The sequence below is a fragment of the Aureococcus anophagefferens genome (assembly GCF_000186865.1).
Source record: "Aureococcus anophagefferens unplaced genomic scaffold AURANscaffold_2, whole genome shotgun sequence".
NCBI classification, from domain to species: Eukaryota; class Pelagophyceae; order Pelagomonadales; family Pelagomonadaceae; genus Aureococcus; species Aureococcus anophagefferens.
Window position 1 is genome coordinate 692,744 of NW_008705562.1, and position 10,898 is coordinate 703,641.

General features: G+C 74.5%; 2 protein-coding genes across 2 annotated transcripts in view; one reads left to right on the top strand and one right to left on the bottom strand.

Annotated features, from left to right (window-relative positions):
* The window catches only part of AURANDRAFT_70664 (hypothetical protein), a gene marked incomplete at both ends in the record, with an annotated part of 7,730 nt that extends 1,419 nt beyond the window's left edge, over positions 1–6,311 (bottom strand). Inside the window, 5 exons of the mRNA XM_009035216.1 lie at positions 18–120; positions 1,649–2,602; positions 2,668–3,369; positions 4,344–4,516; positions 4,744–6,311. Of these exons, the coding sequence (XP_009033464.1) occupies positions 18–120; positions 1,649–2,602; positions 2,668–3,369; positions 4,344–4,516; positions 4,744–6,249 (3,438 nt within the window). The remainder of the gene's footprint in view (positions 1–17; positions 121–1,648; positions 2,603–2,667; positions 3,370–4,343; positions 4,517–4,743) is intronic.
* A 2,923-nt stretch (positions 6,312–9,234) lies between these two features.
* On the top strand, positions 9,235–9,952 carry AURANDRAFT_52214 (hypothetical protein; the record flags this gene model as incomplete). The annotated part of the gene is made up of 2 exons (XM_009034728.1): positions 9,235–9,541; positions 9,610–9,952. Coding segments are annotated over 2 exons (588 nt in total), but the record flags the coding sequence as incomplete, so codon positions are not given.
* Between the last annotated feature and the right edge of the window lie 946 nt (positions 9,953–10,898).

Sequence of the window (10,898 nt, forward strand, 5' to 3'; positions counted from 1 at the left end):
GGCGGGGGGCGGCGCACCTGCTTCAGGAGGTCCTCGTCGGCGATGCCGTCGGTCACGCCCGGCTGTTGCTGCGTATCGGCCATCGGCTCAGCGATCACCACTTGATCAGCTGCAGCATCTCTGCGGCAAGGAGGCGGCTGCGGCTCCGTTGCAGCGTATCAGACCTCTAGAGACCTCGGAGGCGCTGAGCGCTCCCTCCCCCCGGGGCCGCAGCCCCCGCCGCCGCGCCGCCGACATGGTCGCCGCCGCGGCCCTGCGGCCGGATGACGACGCCGACGTCTACGCCTTCACGCAGCTCGAGCTGCCCGAGCTCGCGGCCCACGCGGCGGCCCTCGCCGCGGAGCTGCGCGGGGAGCTGCCCGCCTGGGGCCGGCCCAAGGTCGTCGAGAAGGCGCCGCGGCGCGGCGGCGCGCGCGACGCGAGGCCCCCGGAGAAGAGCGAGGACGCCTTCAAGCGGCCCGACTTCCCCGACAGCAACGCGCTGCGCGAGTCCCGGTCCAAATTATTGACGCGAGAGGCGCTCGTCGGCGCCGTCGCGTTCGACAAGATGGTGCGGAAGCGCGCGGCGACGGCGGCGAAGGAGCAGGGGAAGCGCGACGAGCTGAAGATCGCCCTGGGCCAGATCCGCGCGGCGCCCCTGGACATCATGGGCCCCGCGCGCCGCGGCGGCGGCCGCTTGACGCTCGACGGGCCCGACGCGGACCCGGGCCCGGGCCTCGACCCGTCCGCGCTCGTGCGCAGCGCGTCCGCGGCCATCGCCGGGTCCATCAGCCGCGGCACCAACCGGGCCCAGGTCGGCGTGTCCCTCGCGGCCATGCAGCGCGCGGCCGCGCCGCGCCCCAAGCCGCTCCGCGAGCTGCTCCGCGACGGCCGGCCGCGGCCCAAGGTCGCGCGCTTCGCCGGGCGGCCGCCGGCGCGGCTCCACCGGCGGCGCGCCGACGACGCCTCGGAGGCCTCGGGCCGCTCGACGCCGCGCTCGGAGGGCGGCGACGGGCCCGGCGGCGGCGGCCTCGGCGACGACAAGACGCACGACACGATGCTCGACCAGATCGAGGGCTACACGTCCATCAACTTCGACAAGCTCGGCAAGCGCGGCGACGTGTCCAAGGGCGCGGCGATCCTCACGGCGCGGGACCGGCCCCAGCGGTCCGCGGCCGCGAACCCCTACTCGCCGCACTACAAGCTCGCGGACCAGATCGAGGCCGAGTGGCCCAAGAACGGGCGCAACCGCTACTTCAAGTCGCTCATCAAGCTCATCGAGGAGCGGCCGCCGCCGCCGGCCGTCCTCGCCGACTGGCGCGACGTCGGCGACCGCGTCGAGCCCGACGACGCGATCCTCGCGCGCGACTACAGCCTCGACCCGCCCCACGTCGACGAGCGCTTCGTGCCCGAGGAGCCCCTGCCGGACGTCGCGGGGGAGCGCGTCGCCATCAAGTTCGCGCTGACGGAGAAGAAGGCGAAGAAGATGAGCCAGAAGGACCGCCGCCGCGCGATCCTCGACGCGACGTCGAACTCGCGGCTCCTCCACTCGCCCGTCGTCCTCTCCAAGGAGATCTACCGCGTCATCCCCCGCTGGGAGGCGGGGCGCCACTACCTCCAGAACCGCCAGAAGCACGCGACGGGCGTGCGCTAAGGACGCCGCTAGTACGCGTTCTCCTTGAGGTACGCGCCCATCTGGGCGTAGTCGCCGGCGCGGGCCGCGCGCTGCGCGGCCGCGAAGGCGCCCGCCGCGTCGTCCGGCGGCTTCGGGCCCTGCTCCGCGGCGTCGTTGCGCCCCGACCGGTCCGCGCCGGGCACCGCGTCGAGGTGGCCGTGGTCGCCGGCGACGGGCGCGTCCCAGGAGCCGTCGGCGTTCCGCACGTAGCAGAACAGGCCGCAGTAGCCGCAGTCCGTCCGCCGCCCCGTCAGCGACCGGTAGAGCGCGCCCGTCGGCCCGCCGTGGGACACGAGGAGCGCGGTGCCGCCGCGCGACGCCCGGGCCTCGAGGACGGCGACCATGCGCTCCGTCTGGGCCGCGTCCGTCTCGAAGTGGCCCCAGCGGTAGGCGAAGGTCGCGCGCGCGTCCCCGTCGACGGCCGGCACGCCGGCGCCGAGGTCCGAGAGGGACGCCGTCGCGCGGAGCGCGGCCGTCTCCGCCGCGGTCGCGTGCGTCGCGGCCGCGGCCGCGCGCGCCGCGGGGTGCAGGTCGGCCTCGGCGACGGCGACGCCCTTGCGGCAGGCCGCGGGGCCGCCCCAGGTGCTGTCCGCGCCGGGCACGGCCCAGCTCCGGTACCACGCCTCGCACATCGTCTCCGACAGTCGCGGCTCCACGACGACGCGTTCCACGCCCGTCGCCGTCGCCGCGGCCGCCGCGGTCTCGACGCAGCGCAGCAGCGGCGAGCACGCGATGTGGCAAATCGGCGCGAGGCCCAGCCGCTCCGCGTGCGCGGCGGCGGCGGCGCCCATGGCCCGCGCCTGGAGGTGGCCCGCCGGCGTCAGCGGGCTGTCCCAGGGCCGCGCGGCCGTCGCCTGCCAGTTCTCGCCGCGCTTGTGCCACGCGTAGTCCTCGCGCTCGCCGTGGCGCGCGACGAAGACGGCGCAGCGCGGCGGCTCCATCAGAGAGCTCTCACCTTTTGTGGCAAGGATTGAGCGAGCCTTTAATCTTGAATCGACGTTGCAGTCCCTTACGCGTAGAGGGGCGCGAGGAGCTGGGTCTCGAAGCGCGTCGAGATGGCGGCGATGTCGCCGATGGCCGCGCGCCACGTCGTCGCCTCGCGGGACTTGACCCGGGACCGCATGCTGCCCTGCGCGGAGTCGTGGCGCCAGAGCTCGATGACCGTGTTGAGGGGCGCGACGCCGGCCTCGCTGTGGAGCAGCGACACGAGCGTGCTCTCGCCCGTGTCGTCGACGGCGAGCTTGTCCGCGAGACCCGCGGCGTAGAGCTCGAGGAACCGCGGCACCGTCGCGTAGCCCAGGACGAGCTCGTAGGTGCGGAGTTCGTAGACCGCGCCCGGCGCCGCGTCGACGACCGCGCCGCCGGCGAGGCCCGGGAGGCCCGCGCCGGCGAGCGTCGCCGTCGCCTCGGCGAAGACGGACGTCTCCGTCGCGTCGACGCCGTCGAGCGGCGCGCGCAGGCCCTCGGCGGCGTCGCGCGCGGAGCGCGCGTCGTAGTCGGCGACGGTGCCGAGGTGGTAGACGCTGCTCGTGCGGCCCACGGCCACGCCGAAGGACGCCCTGTAGCCTTCGTCGAGGGCGCCGCGCGCGGCGCCGTGGGCCGCGACGCGCGCTTTGTAGGCCGCGAGGGCCGCGGGCCGCACGACGTCACGCTCGAGCTCGACGAAGAGCGAGCGGCGCGCGATGAGCGTCGCAGGTGCGGCGCGGCGGAGCGCGCTGCGTGCGGCTCTTGCAGCGCGCATGGTTGGCGCGCGCGCGGTGGTGATGTGATGTGCTGCGGACGCTGCGAGATGACGCTGCGGTGATGTGTGAGTTGTTGATGTCAACATAGCCGTTGTTGCTGTTAACCTCTCCTAGCCTAGCTGTAAAAACCTGGTCGGCCCCGGAGAGCGCGCAGCGCCCACTCACGCCCCTCCGCCCCGAAAAGGTCGCCGCCGCCGTCCGTGGGCTCCTCGGCTTCGCGTCGGAGCGGCGCCATGATGGCCGAGGACGAGGAGCTCGGCCGGCGGTGCGCGGCGCAGTCCGTGAGCCGCAAGGTCGTCGAGAGCCGGAGCCGCCTGGGCTTCACGAAGGTGCGCACGCTCTACTGCGTCGCCTTCGAGGCGTCGGACCGCGACGAGCACGTCATCGAGGTCGCCGTGCGCTTCGCGCTGGCCGGGCGGTCGACGCTCCTCACGGTCGACGGCGAGCCCGTGGTGAAGAAGTCGGGCCGGGGCCGCTTCGAGTACGGCTGGGCGCGGCGGGGCCACGCCTACGTGCTCCGCGAGGCGCGCGCCGCGCGGCCCGACGACTCCGACGTCTTCGAGCTCCTCGTCGACGACAAGACGTACAAGAACGGCCGCGACGCCGGAGCCAAGGGCAGCAAAAGAGAGCGAAATTCCCAACTTCAAAGGCTTCGATCTCGGCCATTTTCCACTCGTTTCGGCTGATTTTTGGACGAGCGATCATCTCTTGGAACGGCCTCGAAGCGTGGATGCTTTTCCCGGAACGCGCGCGCGCGGAACACTCACGTTGAAGCGACGTTGAATCACCCTTTTGCTGCCCAGGCCGGCGCCAAGGGCGACCTCGCGCGCACGGACAGCGACGACAGCAACCACGGCCGCGGCCGCGAGCGCAAGGGCGAGCCCGCGGAGGCCAAGGCCCCGGCCGTGCGCCACTTCACCTTCAACGGCTCGCCCAAGGCCGCGCACCCGGCGCCGGCGCCGGGCGCCGCGCCGCCGTCGCCCGCGCCGGAGCCCAAGGCCGCGGCCGCGGCGCGCCACTGGCGGCTGAACCGGCCCGGCGAGGCCAAGGCCATCTCGAACCGCGTCGAGTACGCGCCCAAGGCCGCGGCCAAGGGCGACGACGACGACGAGGGCGACACCTACGAGACGCGCCTCTCCGAGCTCATCGGCGCGCCCGACGACGGCGACGACGACGACGACGACGCCGCGGACGTCCGGAACTTCACGCGCCTCGTCTCGAGCCCGACGCGCAGGGAGGGCGGCGGCTTCTACAGCCTCCTCAACGAGGTCCGCGCCTCCGAGTTCGTCTAGATATTGGTACGTTGAAGTGCACGTTGAACCTGGGAGTTTGAACCTAGGAGATTACGCAGCAGTCGCGGCCCTCGGACGCGGGGCCGAAGGTCGGCGCGGGGAGCTCCGCCGCGTCGAACGCGGCCCAGGCCCGGTCCGTCCAGAGCGGGCTCGGCGGCGGGTCGTCGAAGGGTATGGCCGTGACGAGGGACTTGGCCGGCGGGAGCGGGCCCGGCGGCGGCACGGGCTTGTGGAAGATGCCGTTGTTGAGCTGGTTCGCGCGGTCGAGCGCGCGGCGGATCGTCGCCGCGGCGTCGCCGAGCGCGACGACGGGGCTGTCGACGTAGCAGACGGCCTTGGCGTTGGCCACGTAGTCCTTGGCCGACGCCGACGCCGCCGCCATGGCCCGGGCGGCCTCGGCGAGCTCCGCGCACGCGACGCCGCAGCTGGCCTCGTCCGTGTCCGCGACGGCCTTCTCGAGGGCCGCCGCGCCGGCGCAGTAGCGCGCGAGCGCCTCGAAGTAGGCGCCCTTGTAGTCGACGTGGCTCCTGAGGAAGGCCGTGCAGACGCGCTTGCCCGCCCACTCCTTGACGGACTTGGCCGACGCCGCGTTCGCGGTGAGGGACGCGACGCGGCCGGCGATGGCGTCCGCGTAGCGTTGGCGCTCGTCGGCGCAGAGCGCCGCGACGAGCGACCACTCGATGTGGGGCGCCGCCGCGGCCCGGCGGATCGTCGCGTGCTGCGCCTCCGCGAGCGCGAGCGCCGCCCAGGCCTCCGCGAGGCCCAGCCGCAGGTCCTGCGACGCGCGCTCGCCGCCGTCGGCCTCGGGCGCGGCCGCGGCGTCCTCGGGCGCCGCGGGCGCCTGCTTCTTCCTCGAGAACCAGGACGAGCCCTCGGCTTGCTTCGGCGCCGGCGCCGGCGGCCGCGGCGCCGCGTCGAAGGCCTCGACGCGCGCGCGGCACGCGCCCAGGAACCCCGCGGCGCGCCGGAGCGACGCGTAGACGGCGACGGCGTTCGCGTCGTTGATGGACTCGCGCGCGGCGCGGCTCAGGAGCGCCTGGGCCGCCGCGAGGAGCACGGACGCCTCCTCGAGGTCGCAGTCCGCCATGGCCCAGTCGCGGCCCTTGGTGTCGAGGAGGTCGCGCCACGCGTACGAGACGGCGTGGCGGAGCGTCGCCGCCGGCGCGGCCGCGTCGTAGGCGGGCGGCGGCGCGGCCGCGTCGGCCGGCGCCGCCGCCGCGTCGGCCGGCGCCGCGGCGTCCGCGTCGGCCGGCGGCGGCGGCGGCGCCGCGGCGCCCGGCGGCGCGCGGAAGCCGCGGAGGAGCGACGCGTACTCGCGGACGCGGCTCGCGAGCTCGTCGACGCCGACCATGGACCGGTCCTTGTCGAGGGCCCAGGTCACCATCTGCCGCGCCTGCGTCAGCGCCGCGAGCAGCTCCGCGACGTCGCCCTCGCGGCCCTCGCGCACGGCGGGCTTGAGCGCCGCGCCAAAGTCGACGGGCTGCGTCGCCTTGAGCGGCGCGTCCGTCGGCAGGAAGTGGCAGAGGATAGACGGCTTCGGGAACGTCTCCGCGCGCGACATGGTGGTGGCTGCGGACGAGAAGACGCCGCGCGGGCGACGGCGCAGGACGACGCTCTCAAGGAACACGCCGGGAGAGCACAGTTGCCAAAGGCAACATGATCAATCGCTAAAAATCATCAAGCTGCTCGAGCAGGGTCATCCAAAGACTGTGGCCCCAGCGCGCGCCGATGCACCGCTCGTGAAAACCCCATGAAGCGCCGCAACAGCCCGAAGCGAAGCGAGCTCGCGGTCGTCGCCGACTCGGCTCGCCTCGCGGTCGTCGACGCCGAGTCGCCGCCGGAGAGCCCGCTCCATGAACCGTCGACGAGCGACGACGGCGACGGTCCGCGGCGCTGGCTCGTGTCGCTGGCCCTCTTCCTCGCGCTATGCGGCGTCGAAGCCCTCTGCTGGCGGCTGCCCGGCGCGCGGAGCGCCGAGTTCGACAGCGGCCGCGCGCGGTCGCACGCCGCCGCGCTGGCCGCGCTCGGCCCGCGGCCAATAGGCAGCGACGCGAACGAGCGCGCGGCCGCGGACTACGTCTTCCGGGAGGCGCGCGCCGTCGAGGCGGCCTTCGACCACGTCGACGCGGAGGTGCAGCGGAGCCACCGGGGCGTCTTCGAGCACGCCGCGTTCCTCGGGGGCATCACGTCCGCGTACGATTCCGTGACGAACGTCGCGTTCCGCGTGCGCGGCCGCAACGGCCGCGGCGGCGCGGTCCTCGTCAACGCCCACCTCGACTCCTTCGGCGGCGCGCCGGGCGCCTTCGACGATCTGGTCGGCGTCGGCGTCATGATCGAGGCGGTCCGGGCGCTGGCGGCGCGCGGCGAGGCCGCGCTCGCGCGCGACGTCGTCTTCCTCGTCAACGGCGCCGAGGAGAACCACCAGCTCGGCGCCCACGCCTTCGCGACGCAGCACGAGTGGGCCAGGAACGTCGAGTTCGTGCTGAACCTCGAGTCCATGGGCGCGGGCGACCGCGAACTCGTCTTCCAGTGCGGCGCCGAGGACGTCGCGGCCGCGGTCCTCGCGGGCGCCGTCGGCCGGCGCGCGAACGTCATCGCCCACGAGCTCTTCCAGTTCGTGCTCTGGCGCGCGGCGAAGACGGACTACGCCATCTTTCTGGACTTTCTGCCGGAGGGCGCGCGCGGCACGGATTCGGCGTTCGTCGACGACGGCTGGGTCTACCACACGCCACTCGACGGGACGCCGACGGCCGCCGCCGCCGCGTCGCTCGGCGCGAACCTCCTCGCGAGCGTCGACCGCCTCGGCGCGCTCCCGCGCGCGCGCGCGCCGCCCGCGCCGACGTACGGCTACGTCTACTTCGACGTCCTCGGGCTCGTCGTCGTCTTCTACGGATCGTTCGCGGCCAAGGTGCTGCACGTCGCCGTCGCGGCCTTCGGGCTCGTCCACGCGGCCCGGCGGTCGTCCGCGCGCGGCGCGGCGGTCGCCGCGGTCCGGACGCTCGGCGCCGTGCTCGCGGCCGCGGCCGCCGCCGCGGCCTTCGGGGGCGTCCTGGCCCTCGCGGCGCCCATGCGCTGGTACGCCGGCGGCCGCGCCGTCGCCGTCGCGCTCTTCCTGCCGCCCGCGGCGGCCGCCTACGCCGCCGCGGCGCCGCGCGACGACCGTGGCGGGCCCGCCGCGCTCTGGAGCGGCGCGTTGCTCGCCGCCGCGGCCGCGGACCTCGGCAGCGGCTACGTCGCCGCGGTGAACGCGCTGGCGCTCGTAGTCGCCCGCCCCTGGGCGTTGGCGCCGGCGCTCCTGTTGTGGATCGCCGTCGCGCACACGATGCTGCTCATCGCTTTGCCGCTCCTGGGCCGCGTCGGGGGCGTCGTCCAGCCGGACCCCGTGCTCGGCGCGGTCCTCGGGCTCCTCGCGGGCCTGGGCCTCACGCTGGCGGCGCCCCGGCGGCCGGGCCCGCGGCCGCCGGCGCGCGCCGTCGCGCTCGGCCTCGCGGCGCTCGCGGCCGCCGCGGCGCTCCTCCCGGCCTACGGCGTCCGGACGCCGAAGCGGCTCACGATCCAGCACGTGACGCGGAGCGTCCTCGCCGACGGCGGCGGGGCCGTCGCGTCGTCGGAGTCGGGGCTGTGGGTGTCGCCCATGGACGGCCGGGGCCTATCGCCCGCGCTCGCCGGCGCGCGCGCGGGCTCGTGGCGCGCGGCGCTCCGCGACGGCCCCGTGCCCCGGCGGGCGGACCCGTCGGACTGCTACATGCGCTGGCCCTGGTTCTTCCCCCTCTGCGACATCGTCCGCGGCGACGCCTACGCGGAGGCGCCGCCGCCGGAGCTGCCGAGCCCGGCGCGGCTGACCGCGACGCGCGCGGGCGACGTCGTCGCCGTCGCCGTCCGCGCGCCGTCGAGCGCGACGCTCGCGCTCCGGGGCGACGTCGCCGGCTGGACCTTCGAGGGCGTCGACGGCGCCGCGCCGCCGCCGCCGCGGCCGCGCGCGGACGGCGTCTTCCTCCTGCAGCTCACGGGCGGCACGTGCCGCGACGCCTGCGACCACGCGCTCGCCGTGGCCCTCGCGCCGGGCGCGCGCCTCGAGCTCGCCCTCGCCGCGCACCACGTCGAGGTCGACGCGACGCCGCCCATCGTCGAGCTCCTCGCGGAGCTCCCCGCCTGGGCCAAGGGCGGCGAGTGGGGGAAGTGGGCCTCGGAGCTCCTCTACCTCGACGTGCCCCCCCCCGGCTAGGTTTTTTTTGTGTTTTGGCCGCCGACTCGTGATCGTGACGCGGCGGCGATAACATATCCCGCCGGAGGATATGTGAAACGCCGCTTCAACCTTCCCGGCCCACCTCCGCGTGCCAGGCGTCGTGCCCGAGTGGCGCAACAAGGCCCAAAATAACACCTCCGCACTTATGTTGACCAAGTTATTGAAGGAGATGCGCACTCGACGAGCGCCCTTTGGCCGGGGGAAAGGGGGGGGGAGGGAGGCCGCAGAGAGACCGGAGCTCGTAGGCGCCGGACGGCAGGTTGAGTGCACGGTGCGGATTCAAGACCCACTCGCGGCGCGAGACGATGCGAGAAGCTTCGAGGCCACTTTCGAGCCCTTCGACCGAGCTGAAACTTAGAGTATGAACGATTCGGCCGAAATGGTCGCGGAGATGGATGTTGCGTTTTTAATTCGCGACAGGCGCTGCGCCGAGGCCGGCCACGCCGCCTCGCAGCACAGGCTCGGCGAGCTCTACAGCGCGAAATCCGATTACAAACAGGCCGTGCGCTGGTTCACCCTGGCCGCCGAGGCGGGCTTCGCGAGCGCCCAGTGCGAACTGGCGGAGCTCTTCATGCTCGGCAGAGGCGTGCCCGCGGACGATCGACTCGCGCGTTTGCCGCGTTCCGTTCCCGCCTCCCGCCCTTTCCCGCGCGTACGCGACCCGGTCGTTTCTAGGCCGTGTTATGGTTGTCGCGCGCGGCGGCGGCGGGCGTGGCGAAGGCGCAGAACCACTACGGCCGCATGCTGCAGGAGGGCCGCGGCGTCGCCGCGGACCCGCGCCTCGCGGCCGAGTTCTTCGAGAAGGCCGCGGCCCAGGGCGACACGGACGGCATGGTCAACCTCGGCGCCGCCTGCCTCGTGGGCCGCGGCGTGCCCCAGGACGAGGCGCGCGCGCGCGAGCTCGTGAGCCGCGCGGCCGACGCCGGCGACGACGACGCGCGACGGTTGCTGAACGCGATGGACGGAAGGCGCCGGTCCGACGACGACCCCAAGGCGATGGCGGAGCCGGCGCCGACACCGAAGTTGACAGCGGCGGCGAAGCGCCGCCGCGCGCGCAAGGCGGCCAGGGACCGCCGCGGCGGCGCCTCCGTCGAGCAGTCGACCGTCGAGGATTCGGTCGTCGAGGAAGCGGCCGCGCCCGTCGTCGAGGAGCCGGTCGTCGAGGAAGCGGCCGCGCCCGTCGTCGAGGAAGCGGTCGTCGAGGAAGCGGCCGCGCCCGTCGTCGAGGAGCCGGCCGTCGACGTGCCGACGGCGCCGTCTCGGGACGTCGACGGCCCCGCGGTCGACGGCGCCGCCGCGCGGGACCGCGAGAGCGACGCGGAGGCCGTCGCGGCGCCGGCGCCGGCCGTCGACGAGCCCGCCTGGCGGCGCCGGTGGGGCGCGGGGCTGAAGGCGGGCGACGGCGTCGACGCGCGGGACTCTGAGGGCCGCTGGTTCGACAGCGTCGTCGTCGACGTCGACGGGTCCAGGGTCAAGGTCCACTTCCGCGGCTGGAGCACGCGCTGGGACTCGTGGTTCGACCGGGACGACGAGGGCTTCTGGGCGAACGTGGAGCCGCGCTTCGCGCTTACCGAGGACTGGCGGCGGCAGCTGCGCGTCGGCGACGGCGTCGAGACGCGGTCGGAGGACAAGCCCCTGTGGTACGCGGCGCGCGTCGTCGAGACGAGCGGGACGAGCTGGGTCGCGGTCAAGACGGAATCGCCGGGGTCGCCGTCCTGGATCGAGACGTCGAGCGAGCGGCTCTGCCAGCCGGGGACCCACATCAAGAGGCACCGGAAAGCGTCGAGCCTCGCTACCAAGATTTCGGCCCTGAAAGCGGACGCGGTCAACGGCGACACGACCGCGATGATGAAACTCGGCCGCATGTTTCTGTCCGGCGACGACGTGCCCGAGGATCCTTCCTCCGCGGTGAAGCTCTTCGAGGACGCGGCGGCGCGGGGCAGCGTGCACGCCATGCTCTACCT